At 45.3% G+C, this 27,078-nt stretch overlaps 1 protein-coding gene across 1 annotated transcript; it reads right to left on the bottom strand.

Moving 5' to 3' along the window:
- Positions 1-334: 334 nt before the first annotated feature.
- BOD1 (biorientation of chromosomes in cell division 1) lies at positions 335-6,231 on the bottom strand. The gene is made up of 4 exons (XM_059825439.1): positions 6,001-6,231; positions 4,493-4,617; positions 2,443-2,643; positions 335-1,213 (listed from the first exon to the last, which is right to left on the bottom strand). The coding sequence occupies exons 1-3, from the start codon at positions 6,229-6,231 to the stop codon at positions 2,445-2,447; spliced, it is 555 nt and encodes a 184-aa protein (XP_059681422.1). The 3' UTR covers positions 335-1,213; positions 2,443-2,444.
- Positions 6,232-27,078: the final 20,847 nt, after the last annotated feature.

Raw genomic sequence — 27,078 nt, 5'->3', positions numbered from 1 at the left:
TAAGTGTTTTTTAATGACAGAGGCAGTCATTAGCTTCTTAAAAGATTGATATCTGTAAGAAAAAAAAATGGAATAGCTCTAGCATATTGCCAGAAGTGCAGTTTTCTCAGCATTGAACCATCACTAGCACCATACTGAACTTACTCAGGATTTATACCTCATAAATGGTGTAAAGTAAGGTCAATTCACTTATTTGATGTTTTATATTTTTTGAGAGAGACCCCCTGTTGTCACACTTCCATTAGGGTTCCAGCAATCAGGAGTCCTGCATTTCTTTAAAGTAGTTTTTCCTTAAGAAAAAAATGCTGAAAAAGCTAGGAGTCAGAGATGCTTTTTGAAGACTTTTATTGAAAAAGGTATGGACATTTGCTGGCAGAATATTTGATCACATTCTCTACTTGACTGTCATCCAGAGGACACTGCATGCATTCAAGCTGAAAGCATAGGACAGTTTCCACTAGGCACCTGAGAAATTTCACGGGAAAGAAAATCTTTCAAGTTGAAAGAGACAAGTTTCAAACTGATCACCTACTCTGGAGCCCTTTGCTTCCCAGAGTTACCTAGGAAATAAGAATTAAATCAGCTATAGTCATAGCCAACTGTAAACATTTTCCTGCGATGCAACAGAAATTATCTAGATAATTGATCCTGAAGTGTTCTTTCCAGTTTTAAACAGGAAATGTCTTTCCTAAAGCAGGCAGTGCAATGAGTTACACCTGACCTGGCACCTACTACTCAATGCTGTGTTACGCACCAGAGGTGTACAACGCTTCCTCTCAGCTGGCTTATATCAAAGAAAATCTTGTCAGCTCTTACTTGGTCTCCAAGACACTACCCCACCTCCCAAAACATCTTTCTTTTCTTTCTGCTCCCAAGTCTAGTATCATCTCAAACCACTTCCCTGCTTTGTCCAGACAAGAGCCAAATCCTTTTTTCTTCCCACCCCCTTGCCTGAAGGCATTACTAACAAGAATACATGCTGCTCTCTGTATTGCTGTTAATAGCAAAAGTATCTTCATATTTTGGCTGTCCCTCCACACACAGAACTCCAGGTGCATCTGAATTTCACCGATTTCAATGCTTTCCCACAGGTCTGATAAAGGTTAATCATCTTTGGCAGACAGCAATCCTGCACCAAATGGAACAAGTAATCCATTGCCAATCTAGCAGGACATGTATTTTGCAACTGCAGCTGCTCAGTATCAGGAACTCACTGCAAGAAAAAAAAGAGAGTTTAGAGGATGGTACCTTCACAAGTAAATGCATCTGAATAGAGAATAGATTAGAATACATTAATTAACAGCTGCGCTTAGCTGCAGGTTATAATGGACTTTAAACTCTTTGAACTGGACAAATGCAAAGATCTATCAAGACATTAAGGCTTCAAGTCATGGATAACTAAGTAACTCAGGATGATACTACAGGCACTTTAACTTCTACTATTAAATTTAAAGTCATGCTTGGAATTATTAGAACAATTAGCATAAGAACAGCTATTGTAGGTTACTTATTCCTTCCTAATAAATCAGCTGTAGATTACAAGGAAATCTTTTGCTTTCAGAAAGCCCTACCAGATAAAACCATACTGCATGAAAGGAAGTTAATTGTGAATTGTTGTAAGTTGCCCAGCAAAGCTGCAGACTGAAATTTTCCATCAAGATAGTGATTCCTCAGTAATGTGCACACAGGCCTCAATATTCAAATCAACGTTAAGATACAGGGCCTTAGCAGAGATGGGTGCATAGTAATTTCTGTTAAGACAGAGTAGCAATTATAGCCCCCCTGAGGCCCCTTGAGTTATTTTAATCACAAAAGCCAGAATGAACTTGTTTGCAACAAAGGCACCCTCAGTCCTTTCAGCTGGAAAGATATAGGTTGTTCTATTTAAACCAGTCAATTTGGAATGAACAGTTATTCACTCCCAGAGACATCACCCTTACTGCAGCAGTGAATATTTCAGTCACTAACAATTCAACACTCCAGTGTATGTTCTGAAGAAGAGCTATCTAAAACTTTCAATGCTAAAGCACAATAACTTGTCACCACTCTACTTTCAGCTGTATTTCAGTAAAGGATATATATTTTTAATCCATTTGATATTGTTCTGAAAGCTATCCAGCCAATTCCATGTCAATCATTGCTGGATGCTTTTACAGGAATAAAAGGTCTTTTGGCCTGATCCAAAACCAGCCCTGGCAGAGTCCACAGTGTTCCTTGATAGCTGTTTTACATCATACCTATGTCTTCAGTCCTAATATATTTTTAGCAGACACTTAAGTGGAAGCTGCTCAGATGACTGTCTGACATTGACAACATGCTGATGATCAAAGTGTCCTCCCTCTCAAGCCAGGAAGAATACAATGTCTTTTCTGTCTTGCAATATATGAACTACAGAGATGAGGTACATGAAAAATGTAAGTAGTAAGTGCAGAGATACAAGACCTTTAGGAGGCATCCTGAGACGGAGCAGGAGGATCCTTATTCTCAGGCTCTGGAGGAGGAGCTGGCACACTTTCCTCTTTCTTTTGTGCAGCCAAAAATTCATGAATCGCCCTCTCTATCTGGGGCCTGAAGATGTGGTTTAGTTTTGGATCCACCACCTGAGAAATAATTCTGTCCACTCCAGCTTCCAGCATTCCTGACCTTGAACAAAGACAAAGCAGTCATTCAGCTCCTCTGAAAAACTTCTCCCCAATCTCATCCAGTAATTCTCCAGAGCCCTCCTGTCAACTGCAATTAGCATTAACATGGTGAGAACTGCAGCCCACTCAGTAGATCCTTAACAGGGAGTTGTTTCAATCACCTATTTCCCCCTACCCCCTCTCACTTCTCCCTACAGAATTAACAACTGACATCTGGTCTCCCAGGTACTTAAATGACATGTTGGACAACAGCCACTTTAATAGGGCTTATGTGGAAATGAGGTCAACATGAAAGCAAACAAACATGTTTTGGCACAAACAAGGGAAACAAGCTATTCTGAGGAGGAGGGCAGGTGAGAGCAGAGTCTTTTTTTTGGCTGACTTGAGGGAGAAGAGGCCTTCCCCCAATAACATTACTGTCACTCACTCCTTATAACTGCTAGTCTAGACAGATGGGTATTAATTATAAAAACAAGCACATGTAGCACACAGCAAAGTTTCTGGAACTGAACACTAGTAATTGAAGCGACTTATTACTTCAGGGGCTGCGTCAGCCTCTTGGATTGTGGGGCACAGGCTGTCTAGCAGGCTTAAGTCATGTCTGCAAGGGAGCGGGGGACAGGAAATGGAGACGTTGCCTGGTGCTCAGAAAAGCAGGCACAAGATTAATAAGACCGTGAATGCTGGTGAGCAAGTGGGTGCAGGGTCATGGCACATTATGTCACCTCCAGGTAACAGCACGCATATATGTGCACGCAACAAAGGACATAGCATCTTGACACCCTCAGTGCTCAGTCTTGCAACTACAGCAGTGACAGGGACTCTTCAAACTCCCTAATACTGTGTGTCTGTTCTTTATACTAATAGCCTACCTAAAGGGACCACTTTACATTTTTCTCATTACAGGCTCTCTGATATACCAATTTTCAATTGACCGTTTCATTCTAGTGGTACAGTAACGTGAAATAAGAGGAAGCATTAAGTGACAAACAGGCCTCAAGGACTCCAAGTAAAGACAGGAGATTCTGTACTTCCAGTGGACGCCCCCTTCTCTAATGACAGATTACACAAACTAATGTTACATACTAATGATTTACAGGTTCTATCAAGTGCTCTGAAATAGTTTCTTCTGTGTGTGAGACATTCTAACAGCTTTCCTTATAAGCATAAATGCCATTATCAAGTTCCCTACTGCCCCTTTCCCCACAACTTTTACTACAAAGTTTTTATCCATAACTTTTAGTCAAATAAGCTAAGGTTTGTGCTTCAGACTGCAGTGAGTTAGCAGCAAGAGATACTAAACCTAAACCTCTAAGCAGCATAGTTTAAGCTGGCTTTCCTGTCATGCTGGAAGTGTACTGTCTTAAATAGCTGTACAAAAGCTACCATCTGCTGCATGAAATCAGGCTAGCCCAGTTTGATTACTGCCTGCTAGTGGTCAGAGTCTACTTAAACAACTTTGGCATCTTCAGGATTTTTTCTTTAAGGGATGTAGGCTCTTTTCTTTTCTGAAAATAAAGGTCAAGGTCATTCAGCTCAGCACATTAGATACAGTTTTGCTAGTAGGCACAGTGTTGGCTATCTGCAGCAATAACTTGGCTAGACAGCAAATGAGAGTATTTCACCATACTGTTCAACTCACGAAAATGTAAACTTCAAGTAAAGCAGTAATGTAAGCATTTTAATGAGAGTTAAGACTGCATCCACTATTATAATGAAACTCAGGAGAGCAAAACAGAAAGCGTGAAAAACTTAATTCTGCAAATTCTTATTCGACTTAGGTGATAAGATAGTTATATATTACTTATTAAATAGCATTGCCATTACTTTACAGAATGTTGCTTACTTACTGAATCACGCTCTGCCTTAACCCATTTCGTAACTGGTTTTTGTTCATTGTTGGATTCCATTCCTGTTTGTCCAGGTGGGTCGATACAAAGTTGTCTACTTTCTGCCTCAAATTTTGATAGGCTGGCTAAAAAACAAGAAAAATAAAAAAAATCCGGTTAAACAGCTAAAAGATCTCAAAACAATCCCCTGCCAGAGTCCTTCATAGTACCTCTTTTGTCATGTACACTACTGTTCTGTTGTCTATATTCTCCATCCTTTCAGGTTCTGAACAAAGGTAAGCTTGTTTTACCTAAGAACACAACTGGTAGTTGCAAAGAACAGTTGGTCAGTTTGCTGTTATAATAATTTAAATAGCTGGATAGATTGGTTTTAAAATTGTTGTCTGCTCATATATTACTTAGTGAAATGCAAACTGCCTGTGCCGACAGGAGTTGTTTAAGCAGAGCTCTTGTTGTCTGGAAACCCTCCATCACAGAACTGCTAGGAAACTGGCTGAGTAGTATTGTCAGTAACAAAGAACTTAATTATTTGCTTCTGTGACAGAAGCAAATAATTATGTGCGTTTTATCAGTGGAAACTTAATTCCAGGGAACAGGAATTGAACTAACAAACCCATATAAATACATAGGACCATCCAGATCCTGGTACTGTGCGAGGAAAAGACAAGAGGGTAGCAACATTTAAATTTCAGAATTTGATATGCGTATGGGGTGATGAATGAAAGGGTTGGTAACAAAGGTGCAGTATCTGTCCTGGGCAGCGTCTATCTATCCTGACCTATGGCTGCTCTGTGCAGATGACCTGACAGCTCCAGGATTGGTTTTGCTATAGCTGCTGGGGTGGCCTAGAATGGCGACTGCAGGTCCCAGAACAGGACTCTTGCTGAAAGCGTAACAGTTTGGGAAAGAAAAACATCAGTGGTTGATTTTTGACAGGGCAATTGTAAACCACGCAACTTCAATATTGCCGACAAATGCTCATGAGTTCATGTTGTGACTGAGAAAGAAATTAGTTTCAAACAACAGAACATCTACTCAGGAGTTAAATGTTTGTTTTGGAAATGTGGGAATTACGCTCAAGAGAAGCAGTGTTCTTAAGGGAGACTGTTTTCTTAATAAGACCTGGGCTAGAAAACAAAAGTCTGAGCCTGGTCCCTGGCCTGTTCCTCCTCTGGGGTGTCGCTATGGCTTCCAGCCAGGACCACCTCTAGAGCAGCCTGACTGACAGACGCCGGTCACAGCGGGGGCGTGAAACCCCCCCGACGGAGAGAGCTGCACCACAGCTGCTGCACGCCATCCTGGCCGGCCTCCCCCAGTGCCGAGTGCGGGACACCGAGGCGAAACGGGGGGGAGGAGAGAGGAAGAAAAGGGATGAGGGTGCCCATTCGGCCAACGGTAGCCGGGTTCCAGGGACGGTGCCCGCAGCTCCGGCCTGGGGAGAAGACACGCCCCGCCGGCGATCCCCGGGGGCTGCCCGGGAGCCGGCCCGCCCGGGTCTGCGGCGCTACCTTGGTGTCCACGTCGGCCAGGCAGTCCCGGCGGAAGCCGTCGAATAGGCCGCGGCTCTTGAGCTGCTCCACGATGATGGCGATGAGCTGCGCGTCGCCGGGCGGCAGCGAGGCCGGGTCGGTGGCGCCGGGCCCCGAGCCGGAGGCCGCGCCACCTGCGCCCCCTCCTCCGCCCGCTCCGCCGCTTCCTCCGCCCGGGGCGGCCCCGCCGGCACCGCCGCTCTCGGACATGGCCCACGGCCTGCGCCCGGGGCCCGCCAGCGGCTGCGCCCCGCTCGCCCGCGACCCCCGACACCGCGACCGTCGCCGGCGGCGCGCCGCGTTGTGCGTAACCGTGGCGCGCTGCATCACGGGGAGGCGAGTCCTCCCCAGGGGGCGCGGTTATAAGCCGTGGGCCGCCGAGTTGTTCGGGAGAAATACAAATCCCAGGGTGCACCGCGACAAGGCAGCGGAGGGGCGGGCGCCTTGCTTTTGCGATGCATCTTGGGAATTGTGGTTCCCGCCCCACCTCTGGGGACGGGGCGGCCCGGCGGGCAGTGTGGTGGTGGTGCCGTTATAAGCCAGCCAGGTCGGTCACAGGACGCTGAGCACGCAGTGCCTCTGCTCCCAGGGTCCATCCGGAGCAGAGTCGGTCAGGCCTCTGCTCCCCAGGTGCTGTGTCTGGGGCAGAGGCCCCAGCTTTACCTCAGCATTGTGCAAGCCCCGCCGCGTGTGGCTTGATGGTTCTGGGATCCCTGTCCCAGGGAGGCCCTCGGGCTCCCCAGAGGGTATCTGCCAGGTTGTGACTTCAGAGTGTTTCTCAGTGGTGTAGTGAGGACAGCACTAATGTAAATTCAGAAAAAAAATCAATTTGCGTGGGATCATCCTGGATTTCCATCGGGACCTGAATTTCATTCGTTACACCGCTTGCAAAGGAAGGGCAGCACCAAAGGCCTACCCTGATACCAGCCCCTGCAGAGTGAATGAGCAAGGAGGCCTCTGTTAAAGGTGCTTTTGCTGTTGTGTGTGCTTAGGCGATCGGTGTCGTTTATTGTTCTGATTATGTCTGCAAGCTACAGGGTACAAATTCTACACGTTAGTTTTTCTTCTTTCCTAGTCACATTGTAAAGAAGAATTGAACTCATTAGGATATTTCCACCTTAGCTGTAGGGAGGACATGAATGTAATAATCCAGTCCTCCACAAAGATGCACTGCATAGGTGCATCTTCACCTTTCTTTTTGTATAGTACTGAACGAGCAAAAAGATGGCAACGTTTTGCATGTGCATTGTCCTCCTCTACCTGATTAAAATTCAGCAGCTCTGAGAAGTGGCGTAAGCTGTCCCTTTCCATCTGGCAGCTTTGAGGAGTGCAGAGGGAAAAACGTACTGTGTACAGAGCCTGGGCTTTACAGGGAGAAAAGCATCTCCTGCAACTGTTGTGTTCTGCAGAAACACATGAGCACTCTCCCGCTGGAGTGGAAAAGCTGTCCCACCGGCTGGACACCTTGTCACTGACACTAGTCCACGTTGGTTATCTTGAAGTCTGGTATAAAACCCCCTGGACTCATCCAGGCACTCGGAAGTATCTGTGGAATCGCATTCCTGCCTGACAGCTGCCAGCAGTCCTTCCTCCCCACCACTTGTGACCAGGTCACACCAGCACGGAGTTCGCTGGCATCGCGCTAGTGCAGGCACTGTCCTTTCATGTGAAGATAACCCCAGATGGGAGTGCGTTAATCTAACTGTCATAAGGCCCTGCTCCAGCGAGATCCACGGGGATGTGTTACTTATTCGTCATTAGGATATAATGGGAATAGCAGCCCTATGCTGACAGGAGCACACCATCGACAAGGGGACTCTGGAGACTTCTCTAACCAGCACGTAAACGTGTTTTACGAGACAAAACTCTCGCATGAGCCCGCACCTCCTCCTTCTGTATTTTTTAGGGAACGCGGCCCTGACTCCTCCCGCGGGGATCCGACGCGGGGATTGAGGCGGGTGGCTGCTGGCAGGGGCCGGCACCGGCAGCCGTGGCCGGGTTTCCGCGGCGGAGGGGAAGCGGAGCGGCGGCCCCAGCAGAGGGCAGCCGGCGGCCTGCGGCAGCCGCGGTCCCGGGCCGGCACGGCACGGCACGGCCCGGCACGGCACGGCACGGCCCCTCCGCCGCCGTCACCGCGAGGCAGGGACGCAACTCACCGGTGAGCGTCACTAGGGTACACGCAGCAGAAGCCAGAGGGATGGTCTCTCTCTGCCTGCGTAAATCGCAGCCGCTTAGGCAGGCGCAGGAAAGGAGCTAAGGAGAAGGTGGTTATTTTTTTGCACGAGTTTCCCGCTGTCCTGGGAAGGGCTCCGTCCCTCTGCACAGCTGAAGGGCTGGGAGTGAGCAACGTCATGCACAACCAGCCTCTCAGCAGTACACTGCATTCAGGAGAATCCATCCCAGGATTTACTGCAGACTGCTACAAGTGAAAATTCCTCCCGATTGACAAATTATTCAAAGAGACTCTGAGCATCCATGATGCAGGAGAGGTTAAAGCCTTAGTGCAAACCAGTACCCAGGATGTCTTCTAGCTGCAGCACCCAGAGCAGCTTCTTGCTTCGCGTAAATGCTGTCACCATCCCCAGCCATGGCAGGTTGTCTGGAACTCACTTGATGGTGCTGAGATGGGAGAGCAGTGCTGATGCTGCCGTTATTAGAGAAGCGCAGCTCACAGTCCCTATGTTAGGCCTCTTCCATTATTTGTAGGTGGATGCAGGGATCTGTTTCTCAGCATGGCACAAAGGGACATGCAATTGGTGTTTCAGGGTGTGGGGGAAGGAGTAAACCTGGTAGCTAGCAGGGATAACAACGATTCATGGGTTCCTCTTACAAGTTGGCTGGCTGTGTGACCTAGGTCAAGCAGTGTTTCATAGTTTTGAGGTCTGTAGCTGGGGCACAAGAAGAACATAGCATTTAATCTAATCTATCTGGGTATTTTTGCACAACATCATAGCACACAGACAAGCATATTAAACTGTGGTGTGTTAGATAAAGCAGCCTGTCCCCCAGGGAGGAGAACTGTGGACCTCTCCTTGCATCAGATCTCTAGTACAAAATGTTTGAGATCTGTGAACTCTCCCTATATCCATGCCCTCAAGGAAAGCTTTAGGCAGTTCACACAGTTCAGGTCAGTAGGAGACTCAGGAAGGGAGAAATCTTACCTGTTTGCTGCTGCTTTTGAAGACGCAGTTCTCATGACAGGATAAATGCTTAGGCTGTGGGGGGAAGCAAACTTGTAAACCTTAGGGAGAAAGTTTATTTCAGGAGAAATAAATAGAAAAAAAATTGCTTAGAAAGTTATTTGAATCAAAATGACAATCAAAGCAATGATTTTTAGTCTTATTTTCCTATGTTATGATCCCTTGAAACCTATTCCTTTGGTTGACCAGGAAGATAAGGACACTTAACCGTAACTTCAATTTGTAAAGGACCATCCTTCCAGAGCCACACTTTATATCACAGAGGATCAGAGCCAAAGCTCAGTCCTTGTTTGTCTGTGTTTGCCACCACTGCCTTTCAGGTCTCCTCCTTTCTCAGCCCCTGTTCTCTACTCCCTCTCCTGTCGCCGCTATCACAAGAGCTGTAAACCAGCACCTCTTCCCATGGAAATTCTGATATCACAGGGAAAAAGTTATCCTCTGCTACAGCTGCCTACAAAGAGTTCATGGATGTTGCAATTGGCTGACAAAACCAAGTTGTTCCATAAAAGTGGTGTGAATGAAATCTGGTTTCATGGGTGCTCGAGTCCTTATGGCTCCTTAAAGCTATCACTAAAAACTGCACCGTTGTGCAGTTCCTGTATGATCCTTCTGTCTTGCAAGGGATGGTGTAGCTGGTAGTCTGGTGCTCGCCGTGCAGAATACACAGCAGTGGAGTCCTGCCTGCGTTTTCCTCAATGATGACACTCATTTGGGTCCCTGTCCACCCAGCTTCTGATTTTCATTAAGTCTGTAGAAATGCAATTACTGTTGAGGAGTGTATCCTGTATTCTGTAGTATCGGTCTGCAGTGAGGCGAGTTTGCTCCCCTCCTCAGCAGTGGAGAACAGGTTTCTACCTTTGTTCATGCTTTTGCCTGATACCAGGCCTGGTATAATCTGCCCATCTCCAGTGCTCAGGAGCAGGTCAGCTGCTGGAGAGGCAGAAAAAGCCAGAGTATATTGTAAACCCTGTTTCATACAGCGTTGTTGGCTTTTGCATGTTTGACAAGATTTCTGCCTTAGACAACGTGTGTAGCTTTTCCCTATAGAACAATTTGAGATACCAGCCCCTGATCGTGAGGATTTGGGGTGGGGGCAATCACTGTGGCTGGGAAGAGGGGAAGGTTTGTTTTCCTCTCTCAAGGTTTTCCACCTCCAGCTCCTGTACCATTGTTAAAACACACAGACTGTATGGAGGAGACATAGTTGGCAGTTTTCTCTTCCTTGTCCTGACAACCTCTGGCTGCAAAATTAAAAGCCAGTTACTAAGTCTAGTTTCTAACAGCTTTGCCCTTGCCAATAATTAGACAGAGAAACCTGGAATAGGTGGCTGTGGCCAGGCACTGTATGTGTTGAAACGCAGCCGGAATTACCATGGGGACCGTTGCAGAGGCAGAGAGTGAACCTATATATTCACACACTCCCACTGCCTCTCATGCACACACATTCAGATTGCTAGCAATGAAATGATTGAACTCTGGCCATTTTAACTGAAGAATTGTAGTGTTCCAGCAACAGTGCTGGGTTTCTTGATAGATTAGGCCACAGAACATTTCAATGAGGACTGATTTTCCATTGCGTGTGTGTTTTGGGTTTGGGAATAGGGTAAGGAGCTCCATGTGTTTGGGGAAAAATCAGATGTCAAAACTGTAATAGTAAATTACAAGCTGTATCAGTAATTTGGGAGTGGTGTCTGGGAGCAGAGGCTGCCTGGGATGGTTCTGAAATTGCAGATAATGCTTCCAGCATAAAGGCTCAGATGCTCCTATGTCCATCTAAAGAAAATGAATGGAGACTTGAACTCTCGGTGCTTCAAGATGTCCCTCATTACCAGTTCTGCAGAGCTCAGTGCTGGGAAGGATTTGGGGCAGAGAAAGAGAGACAGAGCTCCTCTTCTGAAATGAGGAGTCAGGGTAGTGTGAAAGAAAGTCTGGGTTAATCCCAAGAGGAGATTAGACAAAGCTCAGTAGGCATGTAGGCATTCCCTTCTCTGAATGGAACTTTCCCCCTGTAAATCTAATCTATTTATAAATAAAAAAAGATTAAAATTAATTTTAAAGATTGCTCTGCTAATATTCATGTAGGAGAAGCCCCCTAGGAATCTTGCCATGCTATGAAAAAACAAAGGGAAACTGTTTCAGGGCTCTACTGAAGTTGCACTTTGAATTTTGTTGCCCCAGCCTAGCACGCTCAAAACAGGTATCTGACAGATGGGTATTTTTGCCATGGAAAGTAACATCAGTGCTAGGTTTCATCACCACCTCCTTCCATTTCCTCTACAGGAAAGGCTTTCTGGGTTGGAAATGGGGTGACAGGAGGCAGAGAAGACTGTGAGTGGAGCACACTTTTGCTCCAGCAATTCTGTGTCGCTGTAAAATGCTGCTGAAGCTCAAGCTGATATCAAGGCAGCCATAGCTTGTGCAATGTGAAAAACAGCTGCTCCTGGGTAGGAGCTGTAGAAGCTGCCTCCCTTTCTCCCTGCGCTGGGACCTTCAGCAGTACAGACCCAAATTTGTTTTGCTGTTATTAGCAGGTGAGCTTTTTCCCTGGTGTGTTTGCAACCTAGATATTGCCCTGATACGTCTGTGCATGAGAACTAGAATGTGTGATTTAGTACAAGCTGACTATAAACCAAGGTGAATCTGGCAGTGGTGTCAATGAGACTAAATTTGTTCTTCTTTTCTCTGTTAGGAGCATACAAGCAATGCCTGCTGGCTTTGGGCCAAGTTCACCTACTTTTTGTAGGATGGTATCGTTTTGCAGAAACTTGGATTTTCCTCCTTTCACATGGTAGGGTGGAGCTCTGTTCAGGAATATAACCCTAGTTCTCTGCGCTGTGGTGGTTAACTAGAGAGCAGCGCAGAAACCTCTGAAGTAGAGAAAATGCCCACGTGAGGGTTTGGTCCATTTGGTGTCACCTGTTCCAAGCTCGCTGTTTAATCTTTGCATCAAACCTTGAACTAGTTAACGCAGCATTCACTGTGTGTTTGGATGGATCGGGGTCAGCGCTGCAGTGAGCTTTCTTTGGCAGCCAGAGGAAGTGCCAGAGTTTTTAGGTCCTGTAGATTTACAGAACGAACAGCTTGGCTACACAGGTGGCAAATTATTGAAAGAGTTGAGAAGTCGGAGGAATGTTCCCCAGCCCATAATTCTCTCCTGAAGAATGTGCACCATGCACCCCGCCTGCCAACCTTTCAGAGGATCCAGAGCCCTGGAAGAAAATGTGTATTCCCTGCATGTTTGCTGTTCGTGCTGGGCAGCATATTATCCATGGAACATACGCTGTATATATGACACGCTTTCTGAATCGGCCTCAACTCAGACTAAGCCCCCAATCCTGCAAATGTGCTAATGGTAATGATTCCAGTACAACAGATTTACTCTTGAGGTTCAGTTTTTATGCGTTGCTTGCAATACTGGGCCCACTAGCATTATAAATGTTACTGGTGCAAAGCGCTATGTTGCAATTCATGTATAGGTTTATTTTATACATAAATATATGTATGTGCGTGCGTATGCGTAATACACCTTTAGAAGTATCTGGGTGTTATAACAGCAGAATTTGTATACAACATGTCCATCTCCAGAATGGTGTTCTATTCTGTATCTTTTTGATGGTTTCTGTTTTGTAACCGAAACAACTTGGAACTCAAAGTACTGTATCTTTAAGTACCTAAGGAAAATATATTTGCAAAGCAGAGCCGCTGCAGAACTTTTCAGAGGAGATGCATGCTGTGTCCTCAAACAGAAATTTCAGTTGTTCATTGTTATATCATTGTTTCCATTATTATGAAAGACTAAAAGCATGTGGGAAAAATAATATAAATATTATTGCCATATATGCAGAAGGGGGTAATTTTCCATACTAGCTCATCAAATGAAACCTTGTAGTGTATCTGTGTTATATAATACGTTGGAATAATTGGCTTTCGTTTGGGGTTTTCATGTGTTTTATAAATGTTTATAAAAAAATGCCAATTAAGCTGATGAATTCAGTAACTGTCCCACTATGCAGGGGAATACAGGCTTTTCGGTGGTAAAATGAATTGCTTGTGATTGCTCTGGAATGCTCTGTAGTGTCAGAGATGGGGATAAAACCGAGAAAGCTAGACTATCTGTGCAAACTGCTGGACAAAATCATGTTTCTCAAAATGCTGAATTTACCTTTCTTGCCTGAGAAGTATCTTGCTTTGCATGCCGCAGATTTTACTATTGAGGGCAGTGCTGCTATAAAAACCACTGTGAGGAGTCATGTGCATGGGATAAAGTGCAGCTTATTTCTGATCTTTCCATTTTAATATCTGTGTCAGGATACCATACTATGACAGTCCCTTGCTTGTTTCTACTGTATTGTCTTTCCAGAATTTCTTCCCTGGAATTGTCTGTAGTTTTGAACCTGAACAGGGTTTGACCCTTTTCTTCTCCTTGCCCTATCCTACCTCAAACTTGGGAATGAAACCTCATATTTAGAGTTTCTGAGCGGGAGGAACGCGTGACATACTGTAAGCATTTTAGGGACCTAATGCTGCCTGACAGCTGATTGGAAATACGCTGGTGTCAGAAAGGAAACCAGCTGTTCGGCTTACCTTCTGGAGAGAGGCAAGGACTAGACTCTGTCACATCCAGGAGTAGAGGAGCAATTACCCTGACATTAGAGGATGAAAAGATGAAAACAAGTAGGCTGAAAATTAATTTCTTTTGCCCCTCTGTTTCATGCATCCATCAGCAGTACATCTGGGCATCATGGATCTAATTTAAAAGTGTAATTTCTATCCCAAAAGATCGTATTTGCTGTACTTCCTGCTCTCAAGTCAAGTTCAAGGGGGAGCAAACATGGAGTAGAGGTTATTTCTGTCTCTGTATGCTGGTTCTGGAGCTCTGCTTTAGCCTATTTCTTTGTGGATATGTGCATATGTATATCTATGCGTAGCCTTATAACACATTTTATGCTCCACATAAGTTACTTGTCCCTTATTTACAGCATGCAGTTTTCTTCCCTTCTCTAAGGACCTGCAGCTCTTGACCTTTTAGCCTAGTAAATTATTTACACATGAAACAGTGAATCAAAATGATGGGTCTCAGGAAGATGCTGCTTATTCTCAAAGAACAAAACCACATTTCTTCATGAAATCTCCTTCCTGAGGCTTTCATTTTAGGCTTGCGTGTCCTATCCTTCTCATCACTTCCCATTATGAGAAGGAGAGGCACTCCTTTTTCACACGGCTGTTCCATTTGCAAAGGGAAATGTTTTTCTGCCTCTAATTTGAAAATATCCCCTTGATATTTTGGGGATGGGGTGAGAGGATGCTAGTTTGATGTCTTTCTGGAACTGGAAAACAATGAAAGAATGGAAAGAAAAGGTAACAGCCCGAGTTGCTACGGAAATCCCAAACTGAGGGAGACACCAGCACAGTCAGAAATGCTTAAAGCTCTAAACTTAAATGCTTAAAGCTCTAAACCGTCTGCTCTGAGGAGCTTCTGACTGCCCAAACACTCCTTCTTTGTAGGAATAACTTCACCTGACACGAGGGCTGGTTGGCTATGATGCCCTGAACATTGTGTCTGGAGAGCATGGCCATGGCCATGATTTGACACACTCGGCTGTGCATTCATCTGGGATCTGAGAGGCTGTCGGTACTCCTGTATTTACTCATTGTGGGGCTTAAGGTAGCTCACAGAGGAAACACTTTCCAATATGTTTGCTTTTTGGGCACATCGGTGTCTGGCTGCCCAGGTGACACACTTTGTGGTTAATTTTAAAGTTGTCCAAAGCCCCCCGATCCATCTTAAGTCTGTAACTTGCAGTAACTTCCCACTTTTAAAGTCTGAAATAAAAATGCTTCATGCTGGATATTAAAAAAAAAAAAAGAAAGAAAGAAAGAAAAAAAAAGACGTTATTTCACATCAAGGGCTTCTAGAAAAGGTTATTTTTAATACACTGTAAAGTACACATTACACTACTCGGTAAAGCTCTTGCAGATTTTTTGATGAAAGGAGCTATTGTAAGTGAGACAATTGTGCACACGGGGTGATGGGGGATTTTTTTTCCTAGTGCTATATTAATCAAATTTAGAAAATGGTGTTATAGTCCTTGTAGCAAATACCTCGTTGATACTCACACAGTTTTATCTGCAGTACAGAGAAAACATACACAGAGAAATGTGAACTCAAGAAACAAAGTGGATGGAAAACAAAGTTATTTAAATACTATGATTTCTTACCACAGAATTTTGCCCACTGGAGGAATGTGGGAAAATAAACAAGACGACAACATTTGAAAAGCAAAGATTTATTTTGGAATTATCTTTATCAGCTTTTTGGGTTTTTTAAACAGTATTTCCCTTCACATTAAAAGGTTAGAATATGTCAAGCACCTCCTTTTCTGAAACCACCCTAGTTCTGAGTCAAAAAAGGAAAAGAAAGCTTTCTGACATTCTAAAACTGAGCATTTTCTCAGATTAAGGTGGTTTATTTTCTCAAGAGCATAAGGAATTTTATAATTCATACATATTTAATGAGGAAAGTGGCCAGTTTGTGGGTATTTCATGAGAAATGAAATTTCTACATCATTAAATGGCCAGAGAGTAAATTGAAAAGGAACATGTATAATTTTTATGAGAGCCTTTAAATTCATTTGTTGTAGTTTTAGAAATGATAATGTGATTTGACAGTCCTGCTATTGCTGCCACTCATGGAAAGGTGAGTTACACCTGTCACGTAGTGGCATACAGGCCCCAAATGTTGTATTGAGGGAAAGAAAGACTTATGTAAAGGTTTTTTTCACAACATGGCTCTGAAAGGACTATCAGGTTGGCAATTATCTCCCATAAATTTTACATTAAAAAAAAAAAAAAGCAAGCTGGGCTTGATCATGAAATCCTTGGAGTGAAAAATATCTTATTTCTTCCTCCATATATATGACTGCATAAAATCGCTGCCTTCTGAGCTTTGTGCAATGCTCAGCGCTCATCATTTGACTAACGCAAAGTAGCCAAACACTGCAGCTGGTATTTGAGATCCTTTTATCCATCTTTCTTCATACACACGCACACAGAGACAAAAGTTAGTTTCCTTTAGGCAATCCAGAGCCCTGGGAGAGTGGCAATTTCTTTGATTGCTTATTGTAGCTGTAGCACTGGAGATAAAAGTTTAATGCATTCTTATTGTCTCAGTGCTTTTAAGTATTCAGCTGCACTGAGCAATGCATCTTCATCCATGTAGCCAACTGAATGTAGTGGTTTAAGATTAACAGATACAATGTCAATGCTGTTACCTTTTTTTGTCAGTGCTCAAGAAATCATTTGCATTTGAGGTAAGCGTAGCTGTAATAGTCTCTGGCAGATGGGGAACGTACAGCTCAGGTACGAGACAGTGCAGAGAACCCAGTTAATAGAAGCAATAGGAGCAATTCCCAAATAGGGTATTACTGTAACAAATGATGGCCAAATTGGCTTGGAAAAACTGGGACTGACCCAAAATTCACCTATGGAAATCTGCTGTTGTTGAGCTGCTGGGTTAAGCATGTTTGTGGTGGGTGAGTGCTGAGCCACGAGCACGGCTCAGCCGGCTGAGTGCCCGCTTCTGAGAGTGGAGGCACTGCTAAGACGGATCCCTTGTCTTCACCATTCCCTCCATTTTCCTAGAGGGAAGTAAGAAAATTGTTTTAACCAAGACAGAAATTGCAAGGCTGCTCCCATTAGATAGAAACAAAAGAAGACAGAGGCCAAATTTTAGGCTGTCCTCATTTTAGACCAACATTTAAATTTTTCTCTTGTCTTTTGTCACAGCACTGGTTTCCCCTTGCAGCTCCTAGGAAGATGCTTATTGTGCTATTTTCCTGGCATTTCCTCTCCTCTCTCCTAACCACCATTCAGCTCTTGTTGCAAAAGGGAGGTCAGGAGAATAATGCCCTTTTGCTGACACACGGGTAACCCAATCCTCCGCCCTGTTGGTCTGCTGCACTGAATTCCAACTCATCTGATTGCACTGAGGGCTATTGTACCATCCCTGCCATCAGAGCTGGGTAATTGATATGCTTGAAGGGACTTTAATGAGGAAGAAAGCTAATTAGTTAATGTAAGGAGTGAAAAATAAGTCCGACAACCTTGTAGTCCGTTTTGTTCCATTGCAGCTTCCCACAGTGCTTAGCATGGAGCCTAATTTTGAGCTGAGCATGACTGAATTGAAAGCTTGGCAAATCCTAGCAGCAACTGCAAAGCAGAACTGGGGTTAAGTTCAGGGTCTGGGGCTTAGCTGTGCTTGGAGGGGATGAGGTGTGTGCTGGCACACACTAGGGAGTCTCTGGCGAGTATGTATGAAGTGGGGAGGGCTGCGGGGGAGCTGCTATGCAAACTCTGAAATTAGGAGCTTCCTTTAAAGGGGCCACTGAGGATGAAGGTCCCTATATTGGCCAACCAGGCTCACACCAGCAGGGAGGAAAGTGCCGTTGTGGAGATGTGGTACCTCAACACGTATACCTAAATGCTTCCAGTAACCTCTGCTTTTCTCAGGCAGGTGCAAATTCTCCAAGGTCCGCATAGTTTGGTGGGATACAGCCTTACCTCTCCCATGAGGAATGGAAAAGGATACAGAGGGGGAAGGCAGAGCTGTAGAAGTTCTACAAGTGAGCAAAAGGGATTAAAAGAAAATAAGGCAGAGAATGAAAAAACATACAAACCAGATGTTGAATTTGAACTTCACATTCCAGGTGTTTGTAGAAATTAGCTAAAGCTGGTCAAGTGGCAAAGCTTCTGGTGGACTGGTTTAGGCTGGAAATTGCATCTTTCAGGTAGTGTGATGAAGGACTGGAGGTGTCATGATGGAGCTCAGGATTCCAAGTGATGCTGGTGTGAGTGTCTACCACTGTTCCTTTCGCTGCCCTTTTTATTTTTTTTTTTTGGAAGTTGACATTAAAAAAAAAATTACAGTCAGAACAGTCCACCCTCTTCATCAAGTAGATTGAAAAGAACAAGCTCAGCCTTCAAAGGTGTCTCATCTGTGGTTTCCTGAAGCCTCCCTGAATCCATCCTGGCCTAGCACAGCCCTCACCTTTTTAGCCCTGGGGAAAAAAGTCTGAACTGGATCAGAGAGATTGGCCTAGATAATCTCTCGTGCCCTTCATTTTGTTCACTGGTTTAATGCTCTCGCCATACTTGGACATGCTGAAACTAACTGAGGTGATTTGTGTCCCCTTGCCCGGGGAAGAGGTGTCAGAAGTTTTGGAAGGTTTTAAAGACCACCAAAGTCAGTGGAAGTTTCCTCCCTGACTTTGATGGATGCTGACTCTGTCCTTTAGAGAGGAAAAGACAATGAGGAAGGAGAGAAGGAACAGGAATGAAGACGGAAAAAGCAATGGGATAGGAATAAGACAGCAAAGAGATACATAATTGAATAGGCTGAATAGTGTTTGTTCTGAGTAATGTTATGTTTCCCAGTGTGGCCTTCAGATTGGTATTCTTTGTGCAGAAATCCAGTTTCTTCTAGCAAGTCCTGTAAACACCACCTGCTTCTGGTGCTTTAGATAATGAGATGGCTGGAACTAGACCAGACCTTGGGCACAACTGGGGCTGAGGCTGATCAAGTGGGACAGCAGTAAGAGCTTATCAATTATTTGAGAGGAAAGAGTCAATAAAAAGCCTTTTCCAATATAAGTATCATCTTGTTGAATGTGGTGGGACTCTGGGGAGTGAACTGTTCACACGAGATGAAACTGTTCTAGTTGTTGATGATAAATAATGTTTGAAGACATCTTTGAGATATTGATCTAATAGCTGCTGCTTTGTCCTTGCTTGCCTCAGCACTGCCTTGAGAGCCTGGGAACGGAACACAGCCATGCTCTGTTGGCCGGTTATTTCCAGGTCCTGATTCCTTATTGCGTAGTCCTGGTACCCTTTTCCCTGTCACCAAACTCTTCTTCCACAGAGGCTCTTCATCCTAGAGTCACATCAGAGCAGGAAGGCAATGACAAGGAAGTCTCCAGGTTTAGGAAGAAGGTATTCACACAACCAATTGCCTGCCACTCTGCTGTTGGTACTGTCACCCCTGGCAGTTCCTAAGGCACTCTGGATTTGTGCATAAGCATGTCTGGAGTATTGTGTCCCGTTCTGGGCTCCCCAGGACAAAAGAGATGTGGAGCTACTGGAGAGAGTCCAGCCAAGGGCCACTAAGATGATTAAGGGAGTGGAGTTATCTCCCCTATGAGGAGAAGCTGAGAGCTGGGACTGTTCAGCGTGGAGAAGAGAAGTGTGTATGAATACCTGAAGGGAGGGTGTAAAGAAGACGGAGCCAGGCTCTTTTCAGTGGTGCCCAGTGGCAGGACAAGAGGCAATGGGCACACACTGAAACACAAAAGGGTCTGTCTGAACATCAGGGAACACTTCTTTGCAGTGGGGGTGTCCGAGCACTGGAGCAGGTTGCCCAGAGAGTTTGTAGACTCTCCATCCTTGGAGATACTGAAAAGCTGTCTGGACATGGTCCTGGGCAACTGGCTGAGGGTGGCCATGCTTGAGCAGGGGCTTGGACCAGATGACCTCCAGAGGTCCCTGCCAACCTCAACCAGTCTGTGATTCTGTGATGTGTGTTTGCATGGGCCTGCTTTCTCCTGTGTATGTTTGTTTCCACGTTTAATCACATGCTTTGTAGCACAGATGTGCGCACGCGCACACACACACAACTGCAGTATATTCACAGGTGTGTCACGCCTACACTCTCCCTGTGTTGCTAGTGCTGGTGCAGCAGAATGTTTGTTAGCAACCATGAGAAATTTTCCCAAAAAGGTCCTTTTAAAAGGAAAACTTGAGAAAGGGAAGGCTACTTAACTTTCTTGTCTTGTAGAAGAGGTGCAAAGCTGCCATTAACAAGTGGCCAGCTTCAAGGCTTGGGTTTCTCAGACCTTTTCCATTTGCTTTTGCACTCTGGACCCTGGCATTTTAATGGTATCTGTGTCATTTAAATTGCAACATCTTGATGTGTGAATATTCATCACATCAGTGTTCTGACAGTCACACTTGCCAGGTCCTAGGTGTGTTCATTAAATAGTCTGTGTCAGAAGAATCATCAGCTACAACTACAAATATGATACTGAGTATCTGGGACTTAATGAGATTTTTTTTTTTTTCCTGTGTATCTGGTTGCAAAATCTAGGTAGTTCCTTGCTGTATGTGCTTTCAGCCTGATTTCCAGATTGTGCAGCTTGACTGCCTGCCTATCCACTGCTCCCTTTTCCCCTCAGAAAAAGCTTTTGGCCAGATTTCAGCTAGACTCATCAAATCACAAACAGAATGAAGTTCCTACAAATTTTATGAAAACTGATGGCTGGATAGTAGAGAAGGTCCAAAATTAGTCCCCCAGTGAGAGCAAAACAGGCAGAATTTAGCAATCGGCCACTGTTCGTAGCTCCCAGCCAGCCAATAAACAAGTTTATAGCTGTGACCCAGCTATTGCTTCTGCTCCCTCTTGCTCTGCCAAGCAGAAGGGAGATGTGGGAGGGAGATCCTGGCTTTTGGGAGAGGGAGCGGACATGGCACTGGGAAAAAAGTTCAGTGACAAAGGACACAAAGCTGTAGGGAACCAGGCTGCATTACTTCTGGTGCATGTGGAATAACTTGTTTTGATAAGTAGTTTAGAGGCCTTAAAAAAAAAAAATCAATAATAGTAACCAGTGCTCCCTAGCAACCCTACAAAAACAAAGCAGTCTGTGCAGCTTAGTTTTCATGAGCAACAGTGTCTGCTTCATTACAGTAGCAGATTTCAGTTTGAGCCTTTCAAGGGGTTCCCAGTAAGCAGAGAGCATGGGAAGGATACTGGCTTGGCCCTGCATGGTGGTGTCCAATCCCGCATTCCTTACATAGAGAAGTTAATGGAAGAACTGGGTGTACAGGGAAGAACTGGGTGTACAGGGAATTCTGACTTAGGGTTTGTGTTGTGCTATTTAAGAACTGAGCAGCAGTAGCAGTAGTCATGTGTGGACATGAGACAATTATAAAGCTCCTCTGTTTCCTTGCCTTGCCTTGTACTTTGTGGAGTACAAAAGATACAGGAACTCATATTAAACTACTTCTTAGATAATAATTACCATGAGTGTGCCCATGAGATGTTCTAGTTGGGATTCCGTACAGATTGCTTATCTGAGCACGGCTCTCTCAAAATCCTTCTCCTAGGGCTGAAACTTTCTCAATGGCATTTACTTAGAGGTAGATTTATCATTTTAAGAAAGGAAGTTTAGTGAGTCAAAGGAGCAGGGTTTGATGATGGATTGCGTGCGGCACAGGGGGAGAAGAGGCAGAACCCCTTCTGCAGGATTTACAGTTTGTACCTGGATGGCAGCAGCAGCCATTTGTGTATCCTGTGGGACTGAGATACTCGGACATTTAAACTGTAAACAGCTCTCATGCTTTCTGTGACTTGACATCTCTGTCTGCCCTACATGTGGGTGAGGTTAATGCCAGTTTGCTTCTGATAAGGTGACGAGCAGTACAGAAGTGTCAGCCTCCTCTTTTCCATCCTCCCAAGCTCAGGTCACTGCTGGATGACTTGAAGAAGCACCCCTTGCTCTTTCCCAAGAAATAAGCTGTTAGCTTTTAGCTCCTTTCTGGAAAATGAAAACAGTGTGCGCCACAGCAAGAAACTCCTGCATGAAGGACAGGCCACTGTCATACAGAAAAGAGCTGCAAGAAGTGCTGAGCCTGGATTTCCCCTGGCCCACGTCCTTCGAGGGTTCACATGGCATTTGGGAGCACGAGGCAAAAGGTAGAGCCCTTGGAGGGGGAGCACTGAGGTTGCAAAACAGGAGCTTTCCCTGTGCCCCTGTGACAAAGGTGGCAAATATACATGGGTCCCGATTCTCTTGCCAGATTCCTGGTGTTAGGGACTACCTGGATTAAAATGTTACTAAATCTGATTAACTGGGTTTGATGCCTCCTAGCTGGGGTTGATGGGAGGCAGAACACTTGCATTTCTATTATTTATGCATGGCTGGATCTTACAGGCCTCCAGTGCAAATTTTTAAGTCTGTCCCATATTGCAGTCCTGATTCAATGGCTTGGGGAGATCTGCAGGACCACAGGGTAACCTGGGCTTGTTCTGCTCCTACCATGCACCTGCTCCATCTCCTCTCTCCTCCAGCCTATCTATACCTTACTGTAGCTCATCTCCAGAATGAAAACATATCCCGTATTTATATGTTGAATATTCAGACAGAGGCACACCTGGGGATTTCCCATTCTATAAGAAAGCAACACGGGATGGACGTGTTGGCATTCCCGCACCAAGTGTGTGAATCACACAGTTGGCTCCTGTCTTGCCTTCCCCCTCTGCTAACACTGCCTCTTGCATCTCAGCACAACAACCTCTCTCCCTCTTTGTGACCCTGCTCTTAATACACTGCCCAGCTGCCTCTGGCACGTGGGGTTATGCAGAAACGGAGAGTTGAGCGTGCTGTGCTGCAAATAGCTGGTGAGCCGTTCAGCACCCCCTGCCCTCGGCGGGCTGTGTTAATGAGCACACGCTCCTGCTCCAGCTTGCCCCTGGGGTCCCCTGCCACATCTCAGCATCGACTTGCCAAACACAGGCCCTCACCTTGCATGTTGGAGAAGAAGAAACTTCCCAGATCTGACACACTGACGGTACACACTGTCTTGCAAGAGCGTTTGTTAATATTTACTAACTTTTGTAACGACCTCTGGGATCCCTGAACAGATTTGGGGAAACCATATGAGGCTTCTTTTTTGGCTGAGATTTATTGTGCGCAGAACAGATTCAAATCCCAGCTCAGGGGAGTTCGCAGAGTGGCGTAGAATTGAGCAACACATGGAAGACCTGAAGAAACTGCTCCAACCCTCTGCAGAAAGAAGCAGCTGAATTTCACATGTGCTGAGTGGCTACCGTTGCGGGCCACAAAGGGTCCCTGGAGTTGTAAAACCTGCAAATCCCATCCCTTTATCCCAGCACGACTTTTCAGTGCCATATAAAGATGCTGCGTCACAGCATGCCTATGCACTGCGGTCATGCTACAACATAAGCACTGCCGAGCTGCAGCTTCGTAACCTTCTTCCAGCAGGCGAGCTCCCAAGAGGAGGCATCCCCAGAACACACTCCAAAACAGGCAGCCGGGAACAGACAGTTCAGTGCAAGCTTCAAGCGCTTGCAAGTTCTGCTGCAGTGTCCTTGAGTGCCCTCCCTCTGCCCCAAGCCTTTGCCTCTAATGCTTTCGGCTCCTGCAGCTTAATCCATTTTACGAAATGTTCCCTTCCTGTTTCTCTCCACCTTGTCAGCTCTCCAGCTCTGCTCCAGCCCCATCTCTTAGAGCCTTTCCTTTCCTCCTGCCTTTTGAGATCACTCTTTCCTATGAGGGCTTTGGATCCGGATCCGAAGTGCAAATCTGTTCCTCACGTTGCGGCTCTGCATCATGGTTTTCTCTCATTTTGCTCCCTTGGTTGCTTTGTCATGCAAAGCATTTGGGAACAGTGTGGTTATAAGATGTGATTAAAAATAGTGTTCAATCTGTCTTGGCATGTAGGACTATCAATCCCCATTAAAGCTTGGGGGGAGGGGGTGGGATTTGAAGGTGAGGATATTCCAGTTCAAAGGTACATAAAGCCAGTTTGCATTTTAAACTATTTTTCCCTAATGCTTGCCTCTCTAGAGTAATAAGGTGCTGTTTGCTTCAGTACTTCCTGCAGTATTTCTATTTCCCATTGTTAGAATGCAATGAACTCAGCATGGCTTTCAAGGTGAGGATTTCTAGATATGTCTCCTTAGTGGTCACTGTATCAGGGCATCAGACTAAGACAGAAACTTGGAGTCTGAGAGCTGATGTTATTAAGAGTTAGTGCAAAATGGGCAGTAGCAGATATTGGGCAATGCTGCTTAATGTAGTGCTTAAAATGAGCAAATGGGAACCTCTGTAGGAACTCCACGTGTACTGTTTAGGGAGTACTGGGTTCTGTGGGCTGTGTGTTTGAAAGTGCAATGCAAATGGAAAGCCGTCACTTGGAGCACTGTCCTTTCAAAATTTTCCCAAAACTAGAAATAGAAAACCTCATAGTCGGAGCTTTTCTACAAAGGTGGAGATGTGCCAAGCTCTTTTTGATCCTCCTCTGTTCTCTGTATTAAGCCAGATTCTGATTTCATTTGCACCACTGGAAATCATGAGAGTTGTTAATTCTGAATACTTAGAAAGCTTTTAAATAGTGAGTTGACAGTCCTAGAAATTAGTACTATTAGCAACTCAGTTTCAGTGCAGTTACTCCATATTGATACAGGTACAAGTGAGACAAGATTTGGTCCTTAAGGAAACATTATTATGGCTTTGTAGCACACACAGAGAGAAGAATCTCTTTAGTGGATTGGAAATATTCTTTTACAAGGTTTCCCTGGGTGGACTTCAGTGCACACATCCCAATCTAGTTGCACCTGAAGTGGGATCAGTGGAGATGAATGATGTTATGACAAGGAGAGGAGAAGTGAGAATATTAACATGACGTTTTCCCTTTTATTGCATCTAAAGCATCTGATCCACAGCAGCCATCTGGACACATAAGCTCTGAGGAGCTCCAGTGTCATTGCCTTGGGCTGTGCAGACCCTGGGCATTGCTGACTTGGAGGATTTCCCTTGTAGGGACGTTCCCCACCTTCCCTCCTGCCTCACCAGTGCTGCAACCAAGAACGCCGTAGCTGCTTGGGAGGTATGCCAGAGAAACCCTACAATATATGGAGAGCTGACCTTGGGCTGTTTGGCTGTGTGCCATAGGCCAAGACACCATCATCCTGTAAAATAAACACCTCCTCATCCTTCGCACAGCGACATCTGTGAAGGATAAAGGCCAATCTGACTGCTGATGCTGCCAAACTGTCACCCCATTACAGTGTTGGGGGAATCTCAGCCACTCATCCCAGCCCTGACTGATGTCTCCCAGCCTGGGTAATGAGATGCAAACACTTTGATTTGCACGCTCGCAGCCGACAGGCCTGTCCCAGCGGAGCAGCCATATGTGCAAACTTCAGGTGTCCTCGCCGGGGCTGCATATGCTTTAACGTGATTTATTTTTTTGGAACTCTGTTGCCTTTGCTGCCAGACTGTATAATGTCTTTTTAGCTTGTCCCCTGGCATCCTAGATTCCATTTTAATGGAGTTTATCTTGTTGCCCTCTAAAATGGGATGTCAGTGGATGGCTGCTTGCTTCTGTTAATAGAACAGATAGTGTGCTCCCTTGCCAGCCTACAAAATGGCCTGGCAATGCTGGCTGTAGGTTCCTAGGGTGGTAGACGGGACTCAGCCTCTAAAACCTGGTCCTGTTGGTTTGGATTGAGGAAACGCCTATAGTTTGATCTTGATTCAGATCCATATCATTATGTTCTGTATCAGCCTTCAAAAGCTGTACTGGGTGCCCGTAAGCACGTAGAGTGCGTGTGGGGGGCAGTTCAGGGTGGAATGACCCCAGGTGAAAGTGGCTGTACCATGATTTTTTGTTGAACTGAAGCTTTCATTAAAGCTAATAACATTTGAGGGATCTTCAGTCCTTGTGGCTTGAGGAAAGTCTTCTGCAGGTGAACCAGTGCAGGGTGCTGCTGTGAATCTAACTAAAGCAACAGCTTGAAGAAGTGGCCCTTCAGCAACGGCAGGGTATAAATGTCCCACAGCTACTTTGGCTTTTGTGTGCATGCATGTGTGGCAGGTCTCGGGAGCTCTGGAGCTGCTGGGTTTACCATCACAGGGACCGGGGGACACATGGCACTCAGTCTTCCTGGGCGATACTGAAAGGTCATGGGTTGGAGAGGGACGGATTGTACGTAGCCACTCCAAACCTGGGCACTGGGCCTGGATACTGAATGCCTTTTCCTCAGGTCCTCTAAGACAAATCTTCCATGTGATGCCCATATATCTTCTGGTCTTACGGGTCAGCTTCAAAATCAAGACATCTAACAGTAGCATTGAAATTTCTGTAGGTTCATTGCCATTGATCCTCCTTTCATGTGCCTGTTCTTTGAATAAAGGGTGTTTTATGAATGATGATGTAAAATGGCAATCAGTGTCGGCATTACAGATAGTTACATCCTTTAGAAGAGTAAAACTTGTGTCCTGGTGACCTTGCCACGAATTTCAGTTTGCCAGTTTGTGTAGGTTGCTGTACCCTTTAAGTACGTGTGTTTCTCGTGTGTTGTGAAGGACTCTGCTATTTTGAAGGACAAAAGATTAACATATAAATTCAGCATATTTCTAGATTACGTAACTATTAATAGAATTTATACCAAAGCATTTGTGTGCTGCACAAATATAATCTCTGCTCCCCCCATCACACCTCATGTGACCCATATGCACATCATCACAAACTACCTGAGGCTTTACCATGGCCTCAGATATCCCGATAAATCACTCAAAGGATCTGGAGTGCAAAAAAAGACACAGAGCATCTACCAGAAAAATTCACATCGCCTGTCTCCTGTTTTCCCTGAACAAAAACCTCCCCAAACTCATAAAATGTGTCAAAGTAACACCCATAGAAATGTTAGCTGCATGCGGGTATGTTTATGTAAAGTTTCTATCACTTGGTATTTCTGCCTGTCACCCAGTTATGAAACTAGTGCAGGGGCTTGTATCGTGGTGAAGGGCACAGAAAATTCGTACCTGTACGTGTGTGCACATCATTTATGCCCACATGAATTTCCAGCCGTTGTATCTGCAGTGCAGAGTGCCTAGGGAGGCATGTACAAACAGTGCCCATGCAACATGTGGCCGGACACGTCTTTGGGCTTTTTAATTTTCTGCTGTGCTGGCGCTGTCGGCTTTGTTCTTCTTGGCTGTTTCCACGCAAGCTGAAACTACACTCCTGGCCAGTTAGTTCAGCTCCACTAGCCCTAACC

The sequence above is a fragment of the Gavia stellata genome, chromosome 16 (assembly GCF_030936135.1).
Source record: "Gavia stellata isolate bGavSte3 chromosome 16, bGavSte3.hap2, whole genome shotgun sequence".
Lineage (NCBI taxonomy): Eukaryota > Metazoa > Chordata > Aves > Gaviiformes > Gaviidae > Gavia > Gavia stellata.
Note: the sequence above shows the minus strand (reverse complement) of the source record. Positions and strands in the feature narration are given on the sequence as shown.

Excerpts from the sequence above, each read along its gene's own strand:
- BOD1 (XM_059825439.1), bottom strand. The coding sequence starts at position 6,231 with ATGTCCGAGAGCGGCGGTGCCGGCGGGGCCGCCCCGGGCGGAGGAAGC. Across the intron at positions 4,618-6,000 it reads TGGCCGACGTGGACACCAAG|CCAGCCTATCAAAATTTGAG; the intron begins GTAGCGCCGCAG and ends CTTGTTTTTTAG. Across the intron at positions 2,644-4,492 it reads TTAAGGCAGAGCGTGATTCA|GTCAGGAATGCTGGAAGCTG; the intron begins GTAAGTAAGCAA and ends TCTTTGTTCAAG.